Source organism: Trifolium pratense, linkage group LG6 (genome assembly GCF_020283565.1).
Source record: "Trifolium pratense cultivar HEN17-A07 linkage group LG6, ARS_RC_1.1, whole genome shotgun sequence".
Taxonomy (NCBI): domain Eukaryota; kingdom Viridiplantae; phylum Streptophyta; class Magnoliopsida; order Fabales; family Fabaceae; genus Trifolium; species Trifolium pratense.
The window spans coordinates 30,914,985-30,938,321 of NC_060064.1; the positions used below are offsets into that span (position 1 = coordinate 30,914,985).

The following is a 23,337-nucleotide window of genomic DNA, read 5'->3' on the forward strand; positions in this document are numbered from 1 at the left end:
AAGATTGCAGTATCCCAATGCAAATTTAATATATTAGAAGGTCATTTTAGGAATTGTAATAGAAATTTCACATAAAATCAAGACAAAAAAGTATCTCCTTAATAAGTGTGCAAAAGGGAATTTTGACTTACAAAAGAGGCCGGAGGAGTATTCTAAAGCAAACACTGAATAGCATTAAATGATTGTTGACGATAAAAAATTCCTTTTGCCAAAAAACTTTAACGACTTAAAACGTCTCTTTTTTATTAAAAAAATTGTTTGTTTTTTCTTCATCATACACATATGTAGTAGTGATGAGATTAACATTTGACTAAAAACTGAGATTACCAATTAAATTCAATTTGATATATATAATCAACATGAGCTTATATTCATTGTTACAACGTTGTAGATTCTTAGGCCTACAAAAAGTCATATCTACAAAGTTTAATCTCTTTGTCGAGGGAATGTAAGTTAAATGAAAATACATCACCACTAGCTAGCTGTTCTGAAAATGTCAAGGGTTCAACATACTCTTCCCGATATGAATTGACAAAATAATATAAAACTGAACACAAAAGAAAGGAAGAAAGGAGAGTTTTTCATGATCTGATTAAAATGAGTTAGCTTCACCTCACAAAAAAAAGGTAGTGGTGGAGGTAGTGTGGTGACCAAGTTAATACTACCATTGTAAAGAGATAATTAAATTATTATTTTTTAATAATATGTATTTTTCTATATTCCTCACATTAAAAATATAAGGGGCATATTACCTTGTGCCCTAAGGGCACATGATAAAGTACCTAAATATAGAAATTTAGCATTTAATGATACAAAATATTAAATGTTTAAAGAATTGATTACACAATTTCCAAGAACACATTTTCACATTTATCTCATTAAAATGTGCTTGTTGCCTTACTACGTGATGATTATGTTGAAAAAGATAGAAGTCGCGGTATTTTTTTTACTCAGGATTGGGTTTCTTTATCGGGTGTTCTGCCTGTTGCTTCAGGGGGTATCCACGTTTGGCATATGTCCGCCCTGACCGAGATTTTTGGAGATGATTCTGAACTTCAATTCGGCGGAGGAACTTTAGGACACCCTTGGGGAAATGCACCTGGTGCCGTAGCGAATCGAGTCGCTCTGGAAGCATGTGTACAAGCTCGGAATAAGGGACGTGATCTTGCTCGTGAGGGAAATGATATTATCCGTGCAGTTGGCAAATGGAGTCCTGAAGGGCACAAGTTAACATTTTCCTTACTTAAACCATAATTTATTTAAAACTTTTAAAATATATAAAATTTCCAACAGGTCACCTTCATTAATGAATACATAACACACATTGTTAAATTTCAAATTCATTTACAACATACATCATGTCAGCTTTATTCATATAATTAACACCATTGAAAACAATACAAAGCCTCATATAGGAATAAATGTCAAATTTATAGATGAGACACCATTCTTATTGGAAATTAAAATCCATACACACCTCTGATCCTGTATATATACAGGAAAACTTTATTTAGCAAATAAACACACTTATAACATGAGAAACACACAATACAAGTAAACTTCATTCATGATTACCACACTCAAACAACAGAAAACCCTTGATTTGTCCATATTTGATGCCATGATGTTATCAACTTCTTCTCAACTAGCATTCTTCGAGTAGCACCGAAGCTCGACAACTTTTCGGAAAAACAAATACATTAGATATTTGTACAAAGCTAAAATGGTTTCAACCTTAGAAAAAGAAAAATAACTTGAGTCTATTCATGAGTGTTGGACTTGGAACCCAAATTTTTTTTTTTGAAACAGAACCCAAATTTTGATGAGCAAAAAATACACAATGTTTACAATCATATTTTAAAACCATGAAATATGTGAGATGTCTATCAAATTTTAGTGTTACATTGTTATTTTTCTTTCCAAACTAGTTCTGAAAGTTATGATTTTTCATCAAAATCAACATCAAATTCAATTAGTCATTTTTCATTTACTAAGCTCATACATACCTATATTTTCATAAAATCAGAAAAAGATGGTGAAAAAATGAACTCACTAGCATTCCATAATGATTTCTGCTCTGTTGCTGCTGGAAAAAAAAGACTAGGTCTCAACTCATGGCTAGCAAATATGAACGCAGTAGCTATTAATTTCTCTCACCAGGCATCAAACCTGAAGCAAATTATAAACATCAAGTGCCGGCCGGGGTGATCAGAAAACTAGTCCAAAATAATTCATGCAGAATATGCTTGATTAAACACTCGCAATTATCCATGTATGTAGAGGACAGAAACAAATGGAAACTATTAGAAAATTGAATGAGCCTTCTATCTTTTTTCTTTTTTCGGATCGGATGAAGAATGAGCCTTCTTTCTGATGAAATAATAGTAGTGAAGAAAATAACCAAATGCTATATTTCAAAATATAGGCAATATAATTTTCTGAGGTGCCTAGTTTCCAATTAGTGTAATTAGGGATGTCAATGGGGGAGGGAATGTGCGGGGAAAGCTTCCCCATTCCCCGCCCCAAAGTGCATGCGGGGAAGATTTTGCCTCCATCCCCATCCCCATCCCCATCCCCATCCCCACGGGGGAATATTTGTCTTCATTCCCATCCCCACAGATTCCCACGGTTCCCGCGGAGATCCACGGATATTAAATATTAACAAAATTTCTATATTTTTCGGTCAAATTATGACAGTAGTATGACGTTATTTTTTCCATTTTATTTAAAAAACAAATATTTTGCATCTTTCTTTATTAAATAATAAAAAAACACATAATGCATTCATAACCAACAAACATTGCAAAAATATTTGGCTACTAATAATCATAGCCAAAATATTTCATAGCAAAGTATGACAGTTCGGGGAATGGACTAATAATCATACTAATAATAATCATACTAAAAACATTGCAAAAACATTTGACTACTAATAATCATACTAATAATAATATATAGTGTATATATGGACGGATTCGGGGAATCCGCGGGGACAAATGTTTCGTCCCCAATCCCCACCCCAAAGTGCCTACGGGTGGATTTTTGCCTCCATCCTCATCCCCATGGGGGATAAAATCTTTGTTTTCGGAGCTCCGAACGGGACAATCCCCGCGGGGATCCACTCCACCGGATGTAAATTGACAGCCCTAAGTGTAATGACACCACATGAAGTTACATCTCTATGTAAATTAAGGGGTAAACAGTCATTTTTGTTCTTAATCTGTGAGGTACTGTCATTATAGTCTCTGAAAGTATCAAAATTGCAAATACATCCCTAAGTGTCTTTTTATTTGTAATTTTTTTCACTTATTTGACAAACGAAAAACACATTTCAAGACCAAAATCTCTACCAAAAAAACACATTTTAAGACCAAAATGACTAACTAAATGGCATTTGAGAGAGTATGTTTACAATTTCAATACGGTGACTATAACGAACGACAATGCCTCACATCCAAGGACTAAAATAGTTGTTTACACATAAATTAAGTAGACACATATAAAAGGAGGACTTACCTTTTCTTGATCACGTCATTTAAATCACCTCGCATATAGACTCCATCTATTGTCAACGTCAACCACTCTGTTATTGCCTCACCAGAACAGAAAACCTCCATGTTGTGGCATTCAGTGATCGATACTTCATTCAAGGATGGGAAATTCAATTTGGAACTCCCCGAGTAAAAGCTTTCAAGTTTTGGTAACAATTTGAGACTCAATAACTGAAGCTGCCTGAATGTGATACTATTTTCATCTTCAGTGGCCACTATATTTTGTACTGATTCACAGTTGCTTACGTGCATCTTCTTTAGTACCTGCAAAGTTTTGGCAGTTGAGGACGAAAACAAGTATTCCAATCGACAACAATCCTCTACCTTAAGCTCTGTCAGATGGGAGAAAGAAACTTGTTTATCAGATGGAGTCAAATTTGTCAAACAATGACACTCCTTAACAAATATGGTTTCCAGTTTTTCAACAAAAGGTTTCATCCAGGATTGCTCAAACCCTATGGATACAAGCCGTTGCAAATTCTGAAGCTCCAATCCTCTAAGCTTTGAAAGGAAGTGACTCCTTAGTCGATAGCTTTGATTAAATTTTGGGAGTGAGGAGAATATCTCTTTGAAGGCACTATAAACAACTACAAGGTTTTCCATACTGAGTGGTTTCCATGAATCGGAAAGGAATTCAAATACATCTGATTTATCATCACTGAAGTATTGCAATTTGAGGGAGTATAATTCAACGCAGCTAACATCAAGTTTTTTTTCATTAATCATTGTGAATTCTTCCTTGCCAAACGACAAAAGCTTTAAGCTGGGAGTAACCTATGATTATAAATAAATAAGGACAATTAGAAAGCCATATTGAATCTTTGAACAACAAAACAAACTGTTAATCAATTTCATTTGTTTATGTAATTAAAATCAACACAGAATTTGGATGGATACTTGTCGAGGTATAAAAAATATGAAACTCATAAAATACCTATTATAATATTGTTTCAAATCTCTTAGAATTTCAAAAGACTTGGCAATGCACTACCAACTTGATATGTTTACTAATTATATTAATCTGTTCACATATTAGTTAGTTTAATTTTCCTTCTTTGTAAATATTCGTTTGGGAAATGATAACATGTGCCCTAAGGGCACTTGTTAGTATACCATAGATAAAAAATTTGTATTGGAAATTGTGCATTTCATTTACTATTTGAAGCATCCTTAACATATTCCCTTAGGGCACGTGTTAGCATGACCCTATTCATTTATCCCTTTATTAGAAATATACAAACTAGTTTGTTACCTAGCTAGTTACTACCAAGGTAATCAAAACTAGACTCGAAATGTCAGACGGACCGGTTGGAATCAGAACTGGATCGGTGTTTGGTTTGAATGACCCCAAAAACTGAACTGTCAAAGAACCAGTAAGAACACCAGCGGATTACTTGGTTCTAGCTGTAAGACTGCATTTTTTAATTTTTAATTTTGAAAATTGTATGTTTTAATTTATAGCTGAGAAAGTCCTTTTTTAAGTAATGTGCGATTTTAAAAAGTATATTACTTACCAAAAAATCTGAATTTATTGCAGAAAATCATCTACTTGTTCTCTCTCTTAAACAATGTGTGACTCTAAAAAGTAAAAAGTAAAAACAAAATCTCAAGGCTTTGATTGTAAGTTGCACAAAGCGTTATATGGCCTCGAGCAAAGTCCTACAGAATGGTTTGGAAGATTCAGTTCAGTTCTTAAAATTTTTGGCATGGTTTGCAGTGAAGCTGACCCATTCAGTGTTTAGAAGGCATTGCTCTACTAACAAGCGCAGTTATCTTATTTATGTGGATGGAATTGTTATTACAAGAGATGACCATATTGGTATTGTGGATTTCAAGTGTCATTTGTGTTAAGTCCCACATCAGATATGTGAGATGACCTGTGTAAGGGTTTATAAGTAAGAGGCAATCATCACCATACAAGCCGGTTTTGTAGGGATGAGTTAGGCCCAATACCCAATTTTAAGATGATATCAGAGCCTCTACAAGATCCATTGGGCCACCCGTTATTGGGCCACCCACCATTTATATCCACACACCAAGCCAATAGTGCTGGGCGTGAGGGGGTGTGTTAAGAAGTCCCACATCAGATGTGAGATGGCCGGTGTAAGGGTTTATAAGTAAGAGGCAATCCTCACCATACAAACTGGTTTTGAAGCGATGAGTTAGGCCCAATACCCAATTTTAAGAATTTGTTTCAACACTTTCAGGTCAAGGACTTGGGCCGACTAAATTACTTCCTTGGAATTGAAGTAGCTCAGTCAAAGAAAGGTGTTTCCATCACTCAGACGAAGTATGCACTTGACATTTTGAAAGAGACAGGGATGTAGATTGTTAGCTCATTGACACATCCATAGATCAAAATATTAATCTTATGCTGGATAAGAGTAATCCTTTTCAGACTAAGGTAGATATCGAAGGTTGGTTGGGAAGTTGAACTACCTTACTATAAATAGACCTTCCATATTATTTGTTGTTATTGTTGTGAGTAATTTATCAATTCGCCTTGTGATAGTCATTGGGATATGGTGGTTCGGATCTTGATATATATAAAGGGGTCCCAGGAAATGGATTAATTTATGAGAACAGAAGTCACACTGATGTTGTTGCATATACATATGCAGATTGGGCTGGATGTCCTAATGATCGACGTTCTAATTCTGGTTATTGTGTTCTTATTGGAGGGAATATTATTTCTTGGAAAAGCAAGAAGCAAAGTGTTGTAGCTAGATCCAGTGCAGAGGCTAAATACCGAGCTATGGCTTTCACTACATGTGAACTTATTTGGTTGAAACAATTTCTTGGTGAGTTAAACTTAAAGTTTTACAAATCTGGGTCAATGATTCTTATTTGTGATAATCAGGAAGCCTTACATATCACATCTAATCCAGTCTTCCATTAGCGCACTAATTGCACATAGACTGATTGTCACTTTGTCCGTGAGAAGAATCTTTCTGGACGGATTGTTACATCCTTTTTGAATTCTAATGATCAGTTAGCTGATTTTTATTTTTTTCGAGTCTCTCAGAGACCCACGAATATCATATATATGCCAAGCATGATACATATGATTTATATGCACTATCTTGAGGGGAGTGTTGAAATATTTCTATGATTTATTTTCCTTACCTTCTGCATATGTTTCAGATTGTAACTCAATTAGAATGATATAGGCTCTTTACTCTTATCCTATAATTGAGGGATCTTGATCAGTTGATTTTAATCCTATTAATATAAATACACAAGTCTTTGGGTTAATCCTTCAAAAAGGAAATGAGAGGTGCAGGAAGATGCCACTGATAGAAAGGATAAAAGAGAACATTAAGAGGTTGGTGAAACCTGCAATAAGATGCAATAGCACAAAGGTAGAATTGACAAGTGTTTTTTTATAAATTAAGCTAGCATGCTGCTTGGTGTTGTGTAAATCAAGTACATACAGAAAAATCATGTAGTTCTATTTTCACATGGCATCAGAGCGCCTAATGTAGGGGAGTCTACTTCCACAACCACAATGGATATGAGTTATTGTGGTTGAAGATTGTGCCAGATGACCTGAAGGTGATAGATGACTTGAATATAAAGTATGAAGCCCGTAAAGTTGTTTTCTGACAAGAAATCACCTATCAATATAGCTAATAATCTAACTCAGCACGACATGACAAAATAATTGACTTAGATCGACACTTTATTAAGGAAAAACTAGATAATGGATTGATAACAACATACTACATGCCTTCTGGATACTAACTGGCTGATGAGTCAACAAAAGATTAGCCAACAGAACATCTCAACCAACTTACTTGCAAGTTGGGAATTGTAGATATGCATTGCATTCCCCAACTTGAGGAGGAGTGTTTCAAATAGAAGATATTCTGTAATTAATAGTCGTCGTTGAATAGGCCTTTTAGTCAGGCCCGTTGGGAATATCTAGTATTAACTTGTCTATAATAATGAATATTCAGAAATATTTTTCGACAGGGTGTAACCACTTCTCGCTTAACAAAAGAAAAGGAAAAAAAATAACACGTTATAATAAGGGCTTTCATAACCATACCTTTGCAAGTGAGAGATTAGTTCGAAAAATGTTTTGACAACGTAAAATATCCAATTCTTCCAACTTAGGCCATTTTAGAATGTCCATTCCGGAATACATCCACCACAGATTTGGCAAATTCCATAACTTCAAAGAAGTTACACTGGAGAAAATCTTTTCATTTTGTTCTTTGGCAACAATTTCCACCAACATATCACAGTTTTTCACATGAAGAGTTTTTAGTCGAACCATTTTCACTTCTGATGCAGGAAACAAACTTTTTAAGCCTGTACATCCATCAACTATAACTTTCTCCAGAAGTGGAAGGCTGAGACTTCCTTTTTGAACCTCATTCCAAATTTCCACCAACATATCACAGTTTTTCACATGAAGAGTTTCTAGTTGATCCAATTTTACTTCTGATGCAGGAAACAGGTATTTTATCCCTTTACATCCATCAACTATAACTTCCTCCAGAAGCGGAAGGCTGAGACTTCTTTTTTGAACCTCATTCCAAATTTCCACCAACATATCACAGTTTTTCACATGAAGAGTTTCTAGTTGATCCATGTTTACTTCTGATGCAGGAAACAAGTATTTCATCTCTTTACATCCATCAACTATAACTTTCTTCAGAAGTGGAAGGCTAAGACTTCCTTGTGGACCGTGATTCCAAATATGCTCCAGAATTGGCAACTGTTCCAAAATCAGTATTTTAATACGAAAGGACAGGGGATTAGAAGCAGGTCCCGTATTATTCATTTTTGTTTCATCAAAAATTGCCTTCGCATGGTTACATTTCCGCACTTGCAGCTTTTCCAAGTTACTTAGGGAATGAAGTAAGTGGGATGGTATTATTGCATTTGATAAAAATCCGCACCCTTCCACGATTAAAGAGGTTAAATTGCAGAGAAAAGAATCTGGGACTGCTACTGATCGAAGCCATATCTTTTGAAACAGAAGGGAATCACCAAGAACTAAAAGATCTATTTCGACCTGCAAAAGTAAGGACATGAAACTGCTTGATACTATGTATGAATGCATATTATATTATTGTTATTTACAAGGTAGAGCTTCTAACATAGCACTCACTTTTTTGTTTCTCCAAATCAAGAATTCTATTTTGTCAATTTCTCTTCTAGCAATCATTTTCATTCATTATGTTACCTCATTGTAAGTATTTTCTCTTCCACTATTTTTTTTCAAGGTTGACAATTTCATCAATGTGAATAAAATTTACATATACAAAGCATCCAATGTACTGAATGAAAATTGAATGAGCATTTTATATAGAAGTGAAGGAGTTATATATGTTGTGAGCCAGTTCGTCCCAAGTTAGTATCAAAAGCAACCAACTGAGGTAAAATAAAACATCTCTAAATCGACGTCAACGAAGTAGAACACAGACAGAACCATGATCCAATTTTATTTGAGCAAAACACATACACACAATGTACATGGCTAACATTTCTTTCAAGATTAACTTGTAAATTGTATTAGAACAAAAATGATATAAAGATTAATCACAAAATATCAAGTTATTAAATCATAAAAATACCAAAATATTATGAACATGCCATAATTGATGAAAAGACATGTGAATTGATTCTGATGAAGTCCTTACCTGTTGCAGAAACTTCATTTCTACACACACGTCAAGATCATCGTAAGAAATCAAATCACCATCAATTTTAATTGAATTAATAGATTCAGCATCTATCGACCCTTGAGAGAAAATTTTCAACTGAGGGCAATCCATTATGTTCACTTGTGCCAGAGACGGTAACTGCAAAGTCTCACTGCCGGAATAAAAGCATTCCAGGCTAGATAAAGAACTTAGAACTATACAGCTTAGCTGCTCAAGTTTGAGCCTTTCTAAAGTGTTGTCTCGTTCCACTATCCTTGTCATTGTATTACAATTCTTGACTTTGATTTTCTCAAGGTGCGTTAACTTCATTGCTAGTGAAGATGTGAATAAATAATTCAAGCCATGACACTTTGTAATATCCAATTCTTTTAGACAGGAGAAAGATACAGCAGAACCAGGATGTACTAATAATATTGTCAAATCAGGACAATTGGAAACAATTAGTTGATGCAGCCTCTCACAAATTGTGTTTAAAAATGACGATCCCTCTGATCCAACGAATTTGAGATTTGTTATATGGTTCAATGACAACACTTCCAAGTGTCCAAGCATCATCTCTTCACCAATGTTGGGATTTTGATTCAGGAGTACCTCAGGTCTACTGCAATAGTATAGGTACAATTTCTTCACATTAAGTGTCTTCTCAAGTATTTCAAAGAGAAAACCAGGCTGCTTATTATCACTGTTCAAATCATACAAATTCAGGAAAAGTGTATCTAAATATGGGAGGTTTTCTGTAAATAGTCTGAACCATAATGCTGAAGCATCCTTCCAATCAACTGACAATTCCATCAGGCTGGGAATGTCCTATAAGAGGTAAACAAACCAATTGTAAAGAAAGAGTAGTAAAATTAGAAGATGAAATATAAAAAAAAATAAAAAATGTTGATAATGCAGATTCTATGTTTCTTACCCTCAGATCCGAAATAACGGGATGTTTGTAAATTGAAGTACTACTGCCTTCAGTATCACCCTCCAGATGTTCACTTTGAAATAGCTTTAACTTAGAACAATAGAACACTGATAAATTGTATAAGGCGGGGCATTCCAGAGTGAATGATCCAGGGTAAAAGAAAGTGAGAATTGACAAACTAGTAAGAGTCAGGATGGTTAAACAAGGGTACACAAATTTTTTTGTCACTTCCTTTCCAGAAGTTTCTTTTCCAACAATTGCTAGCATCTTATAGCAGAATCCTATTTCAAGTTTCTCGAGCTTCAACAGATTTTCAGCCAGGGCCACAGGAAACAGAGATTCCAGATTTTCACAATTTTTAACAATGACTTGTTGCAGATTTTCAAAGTTGTGACTCACTTGAAGATTCTTTTTCCATACATGTGTCAACCTAGGTAGGTTTTCTAAAGTCAGCTTCTTCAGTTGTGACGTTGATCCCATAATCTCAGCGTCACTGAAATTAAAAATTACCTCTAACCTCTGGCAATCCCTTACATCCAATTCGTTTAAGCTCTTTAAGCAAGTAAGAAGAATATTGGAAGGAATTGCACATGATTGGTTATTACAGTTTTTTAGCTTCAAAGTTTTCAAACTATAAAACCAATTACTTTGCTGAAAAGGGTTACCATACTGGCACTCTTGGAGCTCAAGGTGTTCAGAAACATTGATCTCGTCCATGCCTTCAAAAAACTTCTGTAAATATTGAATGTAAATTTATCATCAGATTATCATAATATTTCTTCATTCACCCCACTGATTTTCTCAATACACAGAAAATTATAGTTGTCAGAAATGAATATATATATCTTCATTTACTTACTTAATCAAAATTTATAAAGAAAAAGAATGCATGTAAATGGAAATTCATTGATTAGATTCACAAGTGCCTGCGTACCTTTTCCTTGAATATGTATTTTATGGTAGCATTTAAATTATATTTCCAGCACCATCGATTTTCATTTTCAGGTACAACATGTATTTTTTGTAAAAGTGGTGTGATCTTGACGTCACAGAAGCTTTCCATCTTGGGACATGCACTAACCACTAATTTCTCCAATGATGGGAACACGAAAACACAAGTCTTTGAGCTGCAGAAACTTTTGAGGCTCGTTAGTGACACAAGCTCTAGAACTTTCAATTGTTTGAAAACTACGTTACGGTCTTCATCTTCATTTTCTACAATTTCCTGTAGATATTCACATTTGATTATCTTGATGGTTCTGAGTTTACCCATGCTTTTTGCAGATGATAGTGGCATTAGTGTTTTCAATCCGTTGCAATTAACCACTTCTAAATGTGTCAAGAATGTGTCAGACAACGAGGAAGGTATCATATTAACTAAAGAAGGACAATTCTTTAAAATCAAGAGCTCTATCTTTTGAATAAATGCACCCCTTTCAAATCCTATATTCTCAAGATTAGGCAAGTCTATTAACTTCAAGCTTTTCAGATTTGGAACAACCCCTGCGTTTTGATGTTCACGAGGCCTTTCAAGAGGCACTATCTCTTCAAAGAAGCATTCAATCAAAGAAAGGCTTTTCAGATCGGGACTACTGTAAAGGAAAGAATATAGCATGTCAGTATTCTTTAATCTACATAAGTGAAGCTCTTCAAAGTTTTTCCCTTGATAGTTCCCTTTCCCCGTGTAGCTGCAACTTGGTTCACCATCAATTTGCATAGATTTCAACTTATTGATTACCTATAAGAGAAGAACATAATGAAAAAAGTGTAAATTTATATTTCAATTATAATTGTTTCTTTATTTTTCTCTGAATTAGAAGAATTCATGATAGCTGAAAGGTATTTTGTTTATTTTTGAAGAATAATATATAGCTGAAAGGCTTACTAGTACGTACCTCTTCAGGATATAGCACTGGATTTTCATCTGTGGTTCCTTTACAGAATAATTCCACCTTGTCACACAATTCAATAGACAGGTTGATCAGTGCTGGACAACTTAATTCATAACATCCTCGATAAAAGCTCTTAAGTTTTGGCAGTTTCGAAAAGTTGATGGTGGTTAGTTTAGGAAACACAAATGATATATTAGGACTGCTTGTGCTGGCAGTGTTGGTACCTTGTCCGTTGACAACAATTTCTCTCAAATTAGAGCAATCACGTACCACAAGGTATTCAAGTTTGTTAAGATTCTTGGCTTCGGAAAATGGAAATATATTTTCTAATCCATGACAATCACTAACCCACATGTTTTGAATATAGTTCAATTTAAGAATCCTGTCCTGGTGTTTGTTCCATTTCCATACATCCTCCAATTTAGGGAGTGTTTCTAAATGAACATCTCGCAAGTTGACTACATCCCCAGCATCTCCTCTTTTATCATCTAGATCAAATATTGCCGTCATTGACTTGCAATTAGTAACCCTCAAGACCTGTAGACTCTTAAATATCCCTGCCATGTAAAATGGAAAAACATTGTCAAATTTGTCACACTCCTCGATGACCAAAGCATCCAGTTTACCAAAGGAATTTGAAGGGAGTCCAGAATTCCATATCTCCATCAAACTATTCAAGCTACTTAGTTTGATGTTCTTCAGATTTGGAAAGATGCAATCCTGTTTTGGTTCAAATAACCGTAAGTTAATTAAATTAGAAGTGAACCATAGGCAAAGATAATCAAACAAATAGAAGGAAAAAAAGTATATTGATCATAAAGTTGTGTAGGAAAAAATCTAGACATATACAACCTTTAGAAATTATATATAAATCAGTCACAAACTCACAATAACTGTCGAAATCACACAATGTGTGGTCACAGACTTAAATTTGTATAATATTTTAATTCTTGGATAGCCTGATGATTTACTGGTATGTATGTATCTCTGTGTATAATATTGCAATTCCACAATATCTAGATGTCCACATATAGTATGTTGATGTTGTGTTTGAACATGAAAATGTAGAGTGCCTCATATTATTTCATATGCTATGTCTGTTCCTAAATAAGTTTTCAATATTTCAGGACTCACTATAACACAAAATCATTTCAAATTCTCTAACATGTTCAATTGGGGTATTTAGATTGGTGGAATACAAAGAGATCAAGAAATGAATTCTAATCTCTGCAGCCTCATATATACCTTAATTTTAGCATGACTCTCTTGCCCTTGGGGATCAAATATGTTTGTCATCTGCACACATTCACTTACTGAAAGGCTTTCAAGATGCACAAGACTCTCAGCCATCGAAAATGATATTAAATACTCTAAGTTCCAACAGCCATTCACATCCAAGTGTATCAAATTTTGAAAACACTGTGAAGGTTGGTCACACCATATTTTGCCAATTTGGATTGAGGACAAAACCATTTTTTCTAATTTTGGAACTGCAACCTGCCAAGTGATACACATCGTTAGTGCTGTCTAAAATTAATAAATTGGTTTTGATTTTCTCAAGTTATTTTTTCTGGTGAAAAGATAAGTTTAAAATAATTATGTCACCTTAATTACAAACTCATTCCTTTTGTTTTAACAAATAAAAGACGAAGAGATAGTTTGAAATGTAGAAGATAAACGATCCTACACCATAATTTTAAACACACCTTTTCATGGAAGAGTTCTGTAGCTTTCTTTCCTGTTGATGGAATGTGGTTGAATCCAATTAATCCAGGTAAACTAAGTAGAGTCAAAGAGCGCAATTCAGGAAAGTTCAGAAACATAATTTCTGTAGGATTACTTTGTGCTTCCAAAGCAACGATCTCCTTCAAAGTGTTGCATTTAGAAACTTCAATTGTTTCAAGAACAGTTAAAAGACTAATCACAGAAAATAAGAAGACCTTGTTCAGTTTAGCACATAGATTAATCTTAATGACTTTCAAGTTAGCAAAAGAGGGTGCTGAAAGTTTGCAGGAGCATATTTCATCAATGTTCTTGAGATTATACAGATGCAACGACTCCAATTTAGGAAAAATATTCTTTGAATGTTGTGTGTCCTTTGGATTGATGAGGGACTGAATTTCGGAATTGTTGACAATCAACAAATGTTTTAGAGATAGAAATCCTTTCCAATTCAAATTGTAAAAAATATCTTGGACACCATTCAGTTCTTCAATAAACAAATTTTCAACTTCTCCAAACAACCCTTTGATCCCCTCTTGAAAATGAATGTCAAAGCCACTTTTCAACTGTATTGCCAAATATCTCGATGCTTCATACTTCTCTGGCATGTTGGAATCCGTCTCGAAATATGCATTCACATCACCGACAACAATCTTATACCTATTCAATTTGTTAAAGAACAAGTCCTTTGGCACACAGGACACGACTGGGATTTGTATGTCTAGAGTTGTCAACTGATTGTGAATCAATCGTCTAAACTCAGAAAGACAAGCAATTCCATCAGGATGTGTCTGTCCTATAGGCTTCCATTGAATAAAAGTGTTTCTCATATACAATTCTTTCAAATCAGTCAAACTTGATATAACATTGGGTGGAATTTCTTTAAGTTTGCAGCAATTGCTTATATCAAAGACTTGAAGCTTTTTTACTTGTTTCAATTCCACAGGCAATTTTTCAATATCAGATCCTGAAAAGCTAAGAATTATTAGCTCTTTCAAATTACCTATGAAGGATAAATCCTTATCTAGAATGCATTGTTCCAAACAGAGCATTCTGAGTTTGTTGAGGGATGCAATTGATGAATCTGAGGGTGATAGATGAATGCCGGTTAATATCAAAACTCTGAGTTCTTTCATTCCTTCAAAAAAGTTTGTTGGTATCTCCAAAAGAGGATTATTATTGTCAACACGGAAGACTCTAAGCCTCGGGCAATTTATTCTTTTAAGAAACCCGTCACAGATATCACAATGACGCAAGGAAATAACAGCTAACTTATTAAGTTTATCTTCATCAGGCCATTTATGAAATGGCTCCTTTGTCATTGTAAATATATGCTTCTCCTTTGTATCAGATGCTATTGATAAAGCCGCACTGCGAACAATGGCTTGCATGGTGACATGATCACTTGAATGATTGTCAGACAACAAACCGACCAATTTCAGCTTTCTGACCAATTCACGCACTTTGTCTCTAGGATCGCTTTCTTTGTAAGTTCCTTGAAGATAATCCAGACCAATGCAGTGTTTTACCAATTCCATAATTAATAAATCTGGACCCATGTAAGCACAGAGTAAGAAAATATTCTTGAGTTCCTCATCTAAAAGTTCAAAACTCAACTTTGTAGAAAACTCAGGCACTCCTGTTGACATTTGCCGTTCAAGATTCTCCAGAGCATTAGTCCATGCTGAAAGACTTTTTTGCTTTACTAATCCCTTTGCAGATTCAACTAGTGATGATGGCAACCCGTTACATTTGTTGGCAATTTGAGCGGCTAATATGTTGAATTCAGACTCTCCATCACCTACTCCAGCTTTTTTCTTGAAAAACATTTCTGCTTCCTCATCCTTTAAGACATCCATAGTGAAAATATTGGTCTCATTTACACCCATTTGACTTAATAGTTGCTTGCTTTCTGAAATTAGCAAAACTTTGCACATTTTGTAACAGTCAAGAATAGTTTCTTCTATTTCCACCATACTATGCTGCCCGGAGGGTTTTCCTTTTTCGACATTATTCAAGTTATCATTTAAAGATGGTATCCCCAGCAATTTGAAGTCCAAATTAGCACAAAGATGATCTAGTATTACAAGTGCGTTCTTCTTCTTCAAATGATCTTCTAATTGAGTAGCTCTTGCACTGTCACTTTCATGGACTAATGTGATCCCCAACCAGCCAGCAATTTCCCCTTGTGTTTGTCTTATGCCAGGATTTCCTTCCAAGTTTGCCATGGTCATTACAAAATTCTGATTAACTTCTACCTCCTTAGCAAGTTCTTTTACCATTGTACTCTTGCCCACACCTTTTAACCCGTGAAGCCCAATCATTTTAACATTGGGGTTTCCCAATGCTGCCTTGAGTTTTTTCACAATTTCATCTCGTGATGGAAAGTTTTCATAATTATCGGTAAGTAAAAAGGAAGCCTTCGAGGGTGGACCAGACCCTTCAGCATATTTATCAAACTCAGCCGTATTTTTTTTTACATTGACTTTCGTTATAATATTATATGCTCTTCTGCTTCGGCAATACCTTATCCCTGGCTTGGGAAGGTAACCAGTTGTAAAAAAATTTAGCACAGCAAGTTCGTCAACGCATTTGTCCTCAATGAACTCGTTGTACTCAGAAATTATAACATCTACTCCTTCTATCCATGCTTTAACTTTGGCGGTCCTTACTTTCCCGTATCGATTTTCTTCCTCATTAACTCTATTTATAACTGACTCGAGCTCTTTTTTGAGCACATCAACAGCACCTTCTAGTTCCCCAAGTCTTTCCTCGTATAGTTTCAGCTGAATCAGTTGTTCCTTCAGCCATTCTATTCCAGGAATTGATTTTACAAATTGAAATAAGGTTAGAGGAATCATTGTGCATTGCTGACTTCACTGAGCTATTTAGATATCCATATCAACTACATCTTTTTTCTGCATGATCAAAACACAGACAAAATATTAATTACGATGAAACAGTGAATAAAGGAAAATTCATGAATTTATTTAGTTTAATATATAAAAGAAGAACATGAACTTGTGTTTCCGTATTGTGTGTGCCTATACTACTATAATATGTACTGTGTTGTAAAAATGATGTTTTGTTGATCAGAAAATGAAGACTTTGTTAGTCCCTCACTAACAAATTAGTCCTCAAATTATATCACTTACTGTCAAACTAATTATTACATTGTTAAGAGTGCGTTTGTTTCGCAAAACGGAAAATACTAGACAGAACGGTACAGATATATGGATAATATTTTTATGTTGGAAAAATAAAAAGGGAATTTTGGTAGGATAAAAAGTTGTAGTGTGGTTAAGTTCAATGACGGACAAAATTCTTGTTTTTGTCCAATCTTTTGCTACCGATTTTGTCCACTTCCATGACTAGATTCTAAATCAAACAAGATACAATAAAAGTTGTTGAATCCCTTGATTTTTAGTAGATCAAATGCACCTAAAACTTAAGATAAGCACGAAGTTGTTTTATGTCATTCAAAATCAGGATTATTTGTTTATTCACAAACTTCAGGATTGTGACATACGCAAACATTGTAAATGAACTTATAAAAAGGCAAGGATAAGTAATTAATTAATTAATTAATCGATCAATAAATATGCAAATAAAAAGGAAAATTATAAATAATAAATGAAAAGCGAATCCTGGAATAGGAAAACTGCCAAACTGTGACAAGACATGGACTCAAATAGTTAACTCGCGGCCGAACTCTGATTATCGGACACCCTTCCCAGGGAACCAGAGAGTTTGTACTGAACAAAAAAAAAAGTGCAAAACTGGAAAACAAGCTGACAGCGTGAAAGCTTAGAGGAGATCGGCTTGCATGACGGTGACCATTGAAAGGATTGACGGAAGTAGTTGGCGGCGGTCGTCCAAGCTGTGCAGCGACAGAATGACGACGGCATATTTGGGGCGTTTGTCTTGAGGGAGAGCAGGTGCAGTGGAGCTTGGTGGTATTTTGCCATGGTGTTGTGGCTGATTAAGAAGAGAGGTTGTAAGATAGCTTGGAAGATGTTACTCCGTTCGTCCCACAATAATTGTCACATGCTATACATCGCGAAAGAATGTCTCGTGAATTTTCACGAACACTGTCTTTTGTTGCTTTCCGCAAATATTATACAAAAAATAAAACCACTATTAAACTAGTATTACTCTGTGTCGGTCACACCACTAGAATTATTGCTCCTGACACACTTGGAACCAATATCACTGCTCACTCTAATCTGCTGGTAATAAAGTAATATCATTAGATTCTTCAAGACGTCAAGGTATTTTCAATGCCGTGAACATCTCTAGGCTAACTTCCTAAGCTCTTTTCTTCTAAATTTTAATCATTTTCTTTTTGTATGATGAGATATCGATGTTCTACTTTGGCATCCCTTTATAGTGTGTTACAAACATACACAGAGGTGTGAAAACACAGATTCTGGAGCTGAGGCGAGTCCACTTTTGTGGGCAAGGATAGATGAGATGGAATGGAAGCTGTGAAGCGGTTGTGATGGAAGAAAACCAGAAATAGAGTCATCAAAATTCTTGTGTTTGGATGGGAAATTTTTTGAGAAAAAAGTAATGTTTTGAGGGAATTCAAATGATTTCAGGTAAATTCAATTGTTTGGATGATAATTTGAAGAATTTTCAAAATGATGAAAATTTATAAAATATTATGTTCAAGTTAAATTTAGATAATTTCAAAATGACACCTAAAACCAAAGAATTTGAAATTACTTCTTCTCTATAAACTTTTAAAAATTACTAATTGATCGTAAAACCTAAAATTAGCCGAAAAATCTAAAATCGACGATAAACGTTAAATCGGCCGAAAATTCAAAAAACCGGCAGAAAAAAACCTAAAATCGGCCAAAAGCCCAAAAATCTACCGAACACCCAAAAATTGGCAGAAAAACCTAAAATCGGCCAAAATTCCAAAAATCGACTATAAACCCTAAAATCGGCCGAAAACCCAAAGATCGGCCGAAAAACCAAAATTCGACCGAAAACCCAAAAAATCGGCCAAAATCCCAAAAATCGACTATAAACCCTAAAATCGGCCGAAAACCCAAAAAATCGGCCGAAAAACCTAAAATCGACTGAAAACCTAAAAAATCTGCCAAAAAACTCGGCCAAAATCCCAAAAATCGACAGCGTGTTTGGATGAGGGATTCTAGAGATTCAAGGGATTTTAAATACTAGGCAATTCAATTGATTCAATTGAATTACCTTGATTTTCAAATTCTAGTGTTTGGATAAACTGTTGAAATTCCATCAATTGTAAAATTCTTTGTTTGAGTAATGTAATTGAATTTCCTTCATTTAATTTTATTTATTTTAATAAAATCGACCCTAAACCCAAAAAATTGACCGAAAAACCGAAAAAATTGGCCGAAAAACCTAAAATCGGCCAAAACCATAAAATCGGCCAAAAAACATAAAATCGACAATTAAATCGGCTGAAAAAACAAAAAAATCGGAGGAAAAACCAATAATCGGTCAAAAACCATAAATCGGCTATAATCGACTATAAACCATAAAATCGGCCGAAAACTGAAAATCGGCCAAAAATCATAAAATCGGCCGAAAAACTTAAAATCGGCCAAAAACCCTAAAATCGGCCGTAAACGCAAAATCGGTTGAAAAACCTAAAATCGACAAAAAACCCTAAAATCGACTATAAACTCTAAAATCGACCGAAAACCCAAAAAATCAGTTGAAAAACCAAAAATCGACCCTAAACCCAAAAAATTGGTCGAGTTTAGGTTTTCAGCCGAGTTTTTTGGCTTTAGGATTGAGAGATACCCTTTCAAATTGAGCGAAAAATGTGAGAAAAGAGAAAAAAGTTGAACATAATGGCTGTAGTAAAGATCGGTGGTACCATTGCCGACAAAATGTAAAGGTTGTGAATTGCCTATCGTCTAAGTTATCTGTTGTTTCACTCACGATTTTGTTTGGCAGGCATGCTATTTGAGGACGAGCAATAGTTTAAGTGTGGGGTTGTGATGACAATCAATTATATGATGTTTTTAGTAGTAATTTAGGTAGTGTTAATAGCAGTTGAAGCCCAAAAGCAAGCAAATACCTGGAAAAGTGAAGTTACTTGGCCCAAAAGCAAGAAAAGTGGAAAAAGCAGCAAAAAAGGGCAAAAACTTAAGAAAAACAGTGCATCCATCGTACCCACGATGAATTCCAGCGTGGCGCGATGAGAAGGTGGTTAAATTGAAGAAAATCTGCAACAAATCTTTTCCATCGTACCACGATGATGACTTTGAAAGAACGCAGAAAATCATGGGAAGATCTTCCATCGTACCACGATATGATCCATCGTGGCCATGATGAGGCGAAAATACAGGTCATCGTGGCCACGATGGGTGCGATGGACTTTAATTAAAGCCTATAAATAGAGTCTTCCTCCTCCACTATTATTCATCTCAAAAAATTCCAAAATATTTAGTACTTTGAATACTCACCAAGAGTTAGGAGAACTTTAAGGAGGAGGCAAGGAGGCCAAGGAACTCCAAGGCCAATAAGATTCTTTTCTTTCTGTCTTTGTAATTTTTTTTTCCTAGGTTAGGTGGAGTCGAGAAACTCCCTTACGAATGCTTGGTTTTGTATAATTTGGGTATATATTCAATTGTTTCTACTTTCAAACTCTTTTAATATCTGGTTTTATTTTTATTTTAATACTGATTGCATTAGAATAAAATCTAAGGACCTAGTGGAAATCGCATAAGAAACGAAGCTAGTAATCCCAAATGAAGGACAGTGTGCTATGGCCAAGATGAGACCATTAAATTCAGTATCTGATGTCTTAGTTTAGGGTTAGAACGAACGATAATTTCTACCTGAGGCAGAGTTAGGACTAGTTAGAGGCACAAGTGACAGCTTGTGACACATGGAGCCACTAAGGTAATGATACCAACGTTTGTAACAAAAAAGTAGAACCTAGGGCGATGATACTTAAACAGAGTAAGGGTAACCACTAACTAGGCTCTGAACAGTTTGTAATAGAAATAGGGAACGATTGTTTCTGAACCTATTTTTAATAGTCTAATTCCTGATAGAGGGAAACAAGGGAATAACCACCAAGCAGTAAGGGAGGCATCTGACCACACGTAACCACCCCGCGTGGACACGCACGCACCATTTATTTTTCTTTTATTTAATTTCTGTCTTTAATTTCCTGTCATTTACGATTACCCGCAAATATACCTTTCAAACAAAGCGAACACAACTATCCATATTCCTAAGTGAAACTAGTAATTTTGGCACAATCCCTGTGGAGAACGATAAACTTATCACTTTATTATTTGGTAGCGATTATGTGCACTTGCAGAACTACCGTCACCATCCAAACACACTCTAAGGGAGAATTATTGCACCAAAAAAATGCTAAGGAGGGGAAAGAAACGCATCACGCATGAGAGAGAAACACGTGTTGCCATGCCACGTCGTCTTCGTGATGGTTTCGTGATACCAATTTCGCTACATCTAGCATTTTCCTATTATAAATTATGAAAAATTGATATTTTGATAATACTCATCTAGACAAATCTAACAAGATTTCATATGCTAATATTTATCTTTATACATTAATAAAAATAAACATGGTCAAAGTACCTTGTATGAATATTGCACACAGTTAAATAGTGACAATAATTTTGAGACGAAGGGAGTATCTTGGTTTACAATGAGATGTCAATCGAACCCGAAACCTATGACATACTATTCAAACTCCTCATCACTTGAGATCAAACATAGTGGCTTAGACCTGGGGAATTTATCTGAAAATTAAAAAAAAAAATTCTTTCAAAAACTGTCGGATTTAAAAGAATTTTAAGAAAAAATAAATAAATGAAAAAGTGAGAGATTTGGAATAATTACTGCAATAATGTTCATAATAGTTTTACGCTTGTCTTTGTTTTATTAGAAGATTTGTTAGATAAAAATAACATATAGTGCATAAGTTAGCTAATAATTTATACTCCCTCCGTCCTAAAACTTTAGTCATTTTGGAGTTTTGCACGGAGATTAAGAAATGATAAAAAATGATAAGTAAAGTCATTTTTACCCTTACTTTATTAAGAAAGAGATAATATATTTAATTAATGTTTCAACTTTAGTAAGGGTACAAATGGTAAAATGTCACTAAATGTGTATTGGTTTCTTAAAAGAACTAAAGTTTTGGGACAAAACTAAAAAGGTAAAAAGACTAAAGATTTTGGATGGATGGAGTAATAACTAAAGCAGAATTAAACGAAATGAAATGGAATTGAGTGGAACAAACCATAATGACAAAAAGATATTTCTATTCAATTATTTGTAAACTAGCTGTAATTGATCAAGTTATTATAATTTAGTTTCTTTTTATCATTATTTATAAAACACTATTAATTATTATGCAAAATGTATTATTTCTATAAAAAAAATTCTCCTTAAAAAAAAAAATATGAGTATGAAAAACAACTATGCATATACATGCAAGAAAAAAAAAACACAGAGAGAAACACTCATACAAAGGAAAGGAAAAAATACTCATAAGAAAAGGAAAGAAAAATTGAAAGATTAGTGTGAGATGGAATGGGCTCTATTGTGTTCTATTCCACCCCCATTATTATTTTGCAAATTCAAAAATTGTAATTACTTATACCATTTTTTATCACAATTCATCAATCCAAGTAGAGTCTCAAGCAAGTGGTGAGTTGATTCCTCGACTCCTGCGTATAAAATTATATTAACTTTATAATAAAGAGATGATCAGGTATACGATATATATATATATATATATATATATATATATATATATATATATATATATATATATATGGATCTCTGACTAATCTAAATTGAACAACTCGCATAAAAGAGTAAACTGAGTACTATTAATTATGGACCGTAGATTAAAAAATCAAAGTGGATATTACAAGTATATCATATAAACATCATAATCTTGATCCACAAATCCTAAACCAAACCAAATAGTGACAATAATAAGGCAAACATATTAATTCAGATGAAGGATATGGATGTGAAACAAACCTCAACTTCAAATAGGATGGATCATCACGTCTTGCTTGATCACAAGGAACCAAATAAAAACAACATGAGATCTGAACGCAAAAGTAGAAAGCTTTTAAGATGGCACCGGAAAGGAAGAGACTACAGAATTTTCACTCCAAATCATTTCAAAACATAAACAATGCTTTGAATATGAGTCTTGCAAAAAGCTTTGAAACTAACCAATCTTAGCACTTTAATTGAGATTTGTGTAGCACAAATTGGTTGGTAAGAGGAATTAGGATTTGATCCTTATTTTTTTTCAACTATATTATTTCATAAATTAGTCTTCTTTTGATTAGTTTCACATAAGCTGGCATTAGACACCAAATGCGTTGACATTACTTTAATAATTATTATTATTGTTGTTGTTGTTGTTGCTGTTACCCATTTAAGTATAACCTTGATAAAATAAATAAAAAATTAATGGTAATGTATATAAATATATGAACTGTTTGGTGTGTAATGAAACAAGTTGCTATTATTTTATTTAAATACATGCATGTTTGATCTATCATATGATATTATAA

At 34.3% G+C, this 23,337-nt stretch overlaps 1 protein-coding gene across 3 annotated transcripts; it reads right to left on the minus strand.

Annotated features, from left to right (window-relative positions):
* Positions 1-1,259: 1,259 nt before the first annotated feature.
* Positions 1,260-23,137, minus strand: LOC123891476. Of its 3 annotated transcripts, XM_045941347.1 has the most exons (13): positions 22,790-23,137; positions 22,401-22,467; positions 21,371-21,534; positions 13,741-16,674; positions 13,280-13,531; positions 12,038-12,754; positions 11,077-11,880; positions 10,143-10,874; positions 9,206-10,036; positions 7,603-8,577; positions 3,517-4,325; positions 2,054-2,169; positions 1,260-1,679 (listed from the first exon to the last, which is right to left on the minus strand). In XM_045941347.1, the coding sequence occupies exons 4-12, from the start codon at positions 16,615-16,617 to the stop codon at positions 2,154-2,156; spliced, it is 8,013 nt and encodes a 2,670-aa protein (XP_045797303.1). In that variant the 5' UTR covers positions 16,618-16,674; positions 21,371-21,534; positions 22,401-22,467; positions 22,790-23,137; the 3' UTR covers positions 1,260-1,679; positions 2,054-2,153. The 3 variants fall into 3 exon arrangements, with proteins under 3 accessions (XP_045797303.1, XP_045797304.1, XP_045797305.1); XM_045941348.1 differs by lacking the exon at positions 21,371-21,534 and having other exon boundaries at positions 1,265-1,683; XM_045941349.1 differs by lacking the exons at positions 21,371-21,534; positions 22,401-22,467 and having other exon boundaries at positions 1,265-1,683.
* Positions 23,138-23,337: the final 200 nt, after the last annotated feature.

What these genes read in the sequence shown, in the direction of transcription:
- LOC123891476 (XM_045941347.1), bottom strand. Translation starts at nt 16,617, where the DNA reads ATGATTCCTCTAACCTTATTTCAATTTGTAAAATCAATTCCTGGAATA. An exon ending in AGAGTCATGCTAAAATTAAG is followed by an intron (nt 12,755 to 13,279) that starts GTATATATGAGG and finishes GAACCAAAACAG; the next exon opens with GATTGCATCTTTCCAAATCT. An exon ending in AAATGAAGTTTCTGCAACAG is followed by an intron (nt 8,578 to 9,205) that starts GTAAGGACTTCA and finishes TTACTTTTGCAG; the next exon opens with GTCGAAATAGATCTTTTAGT.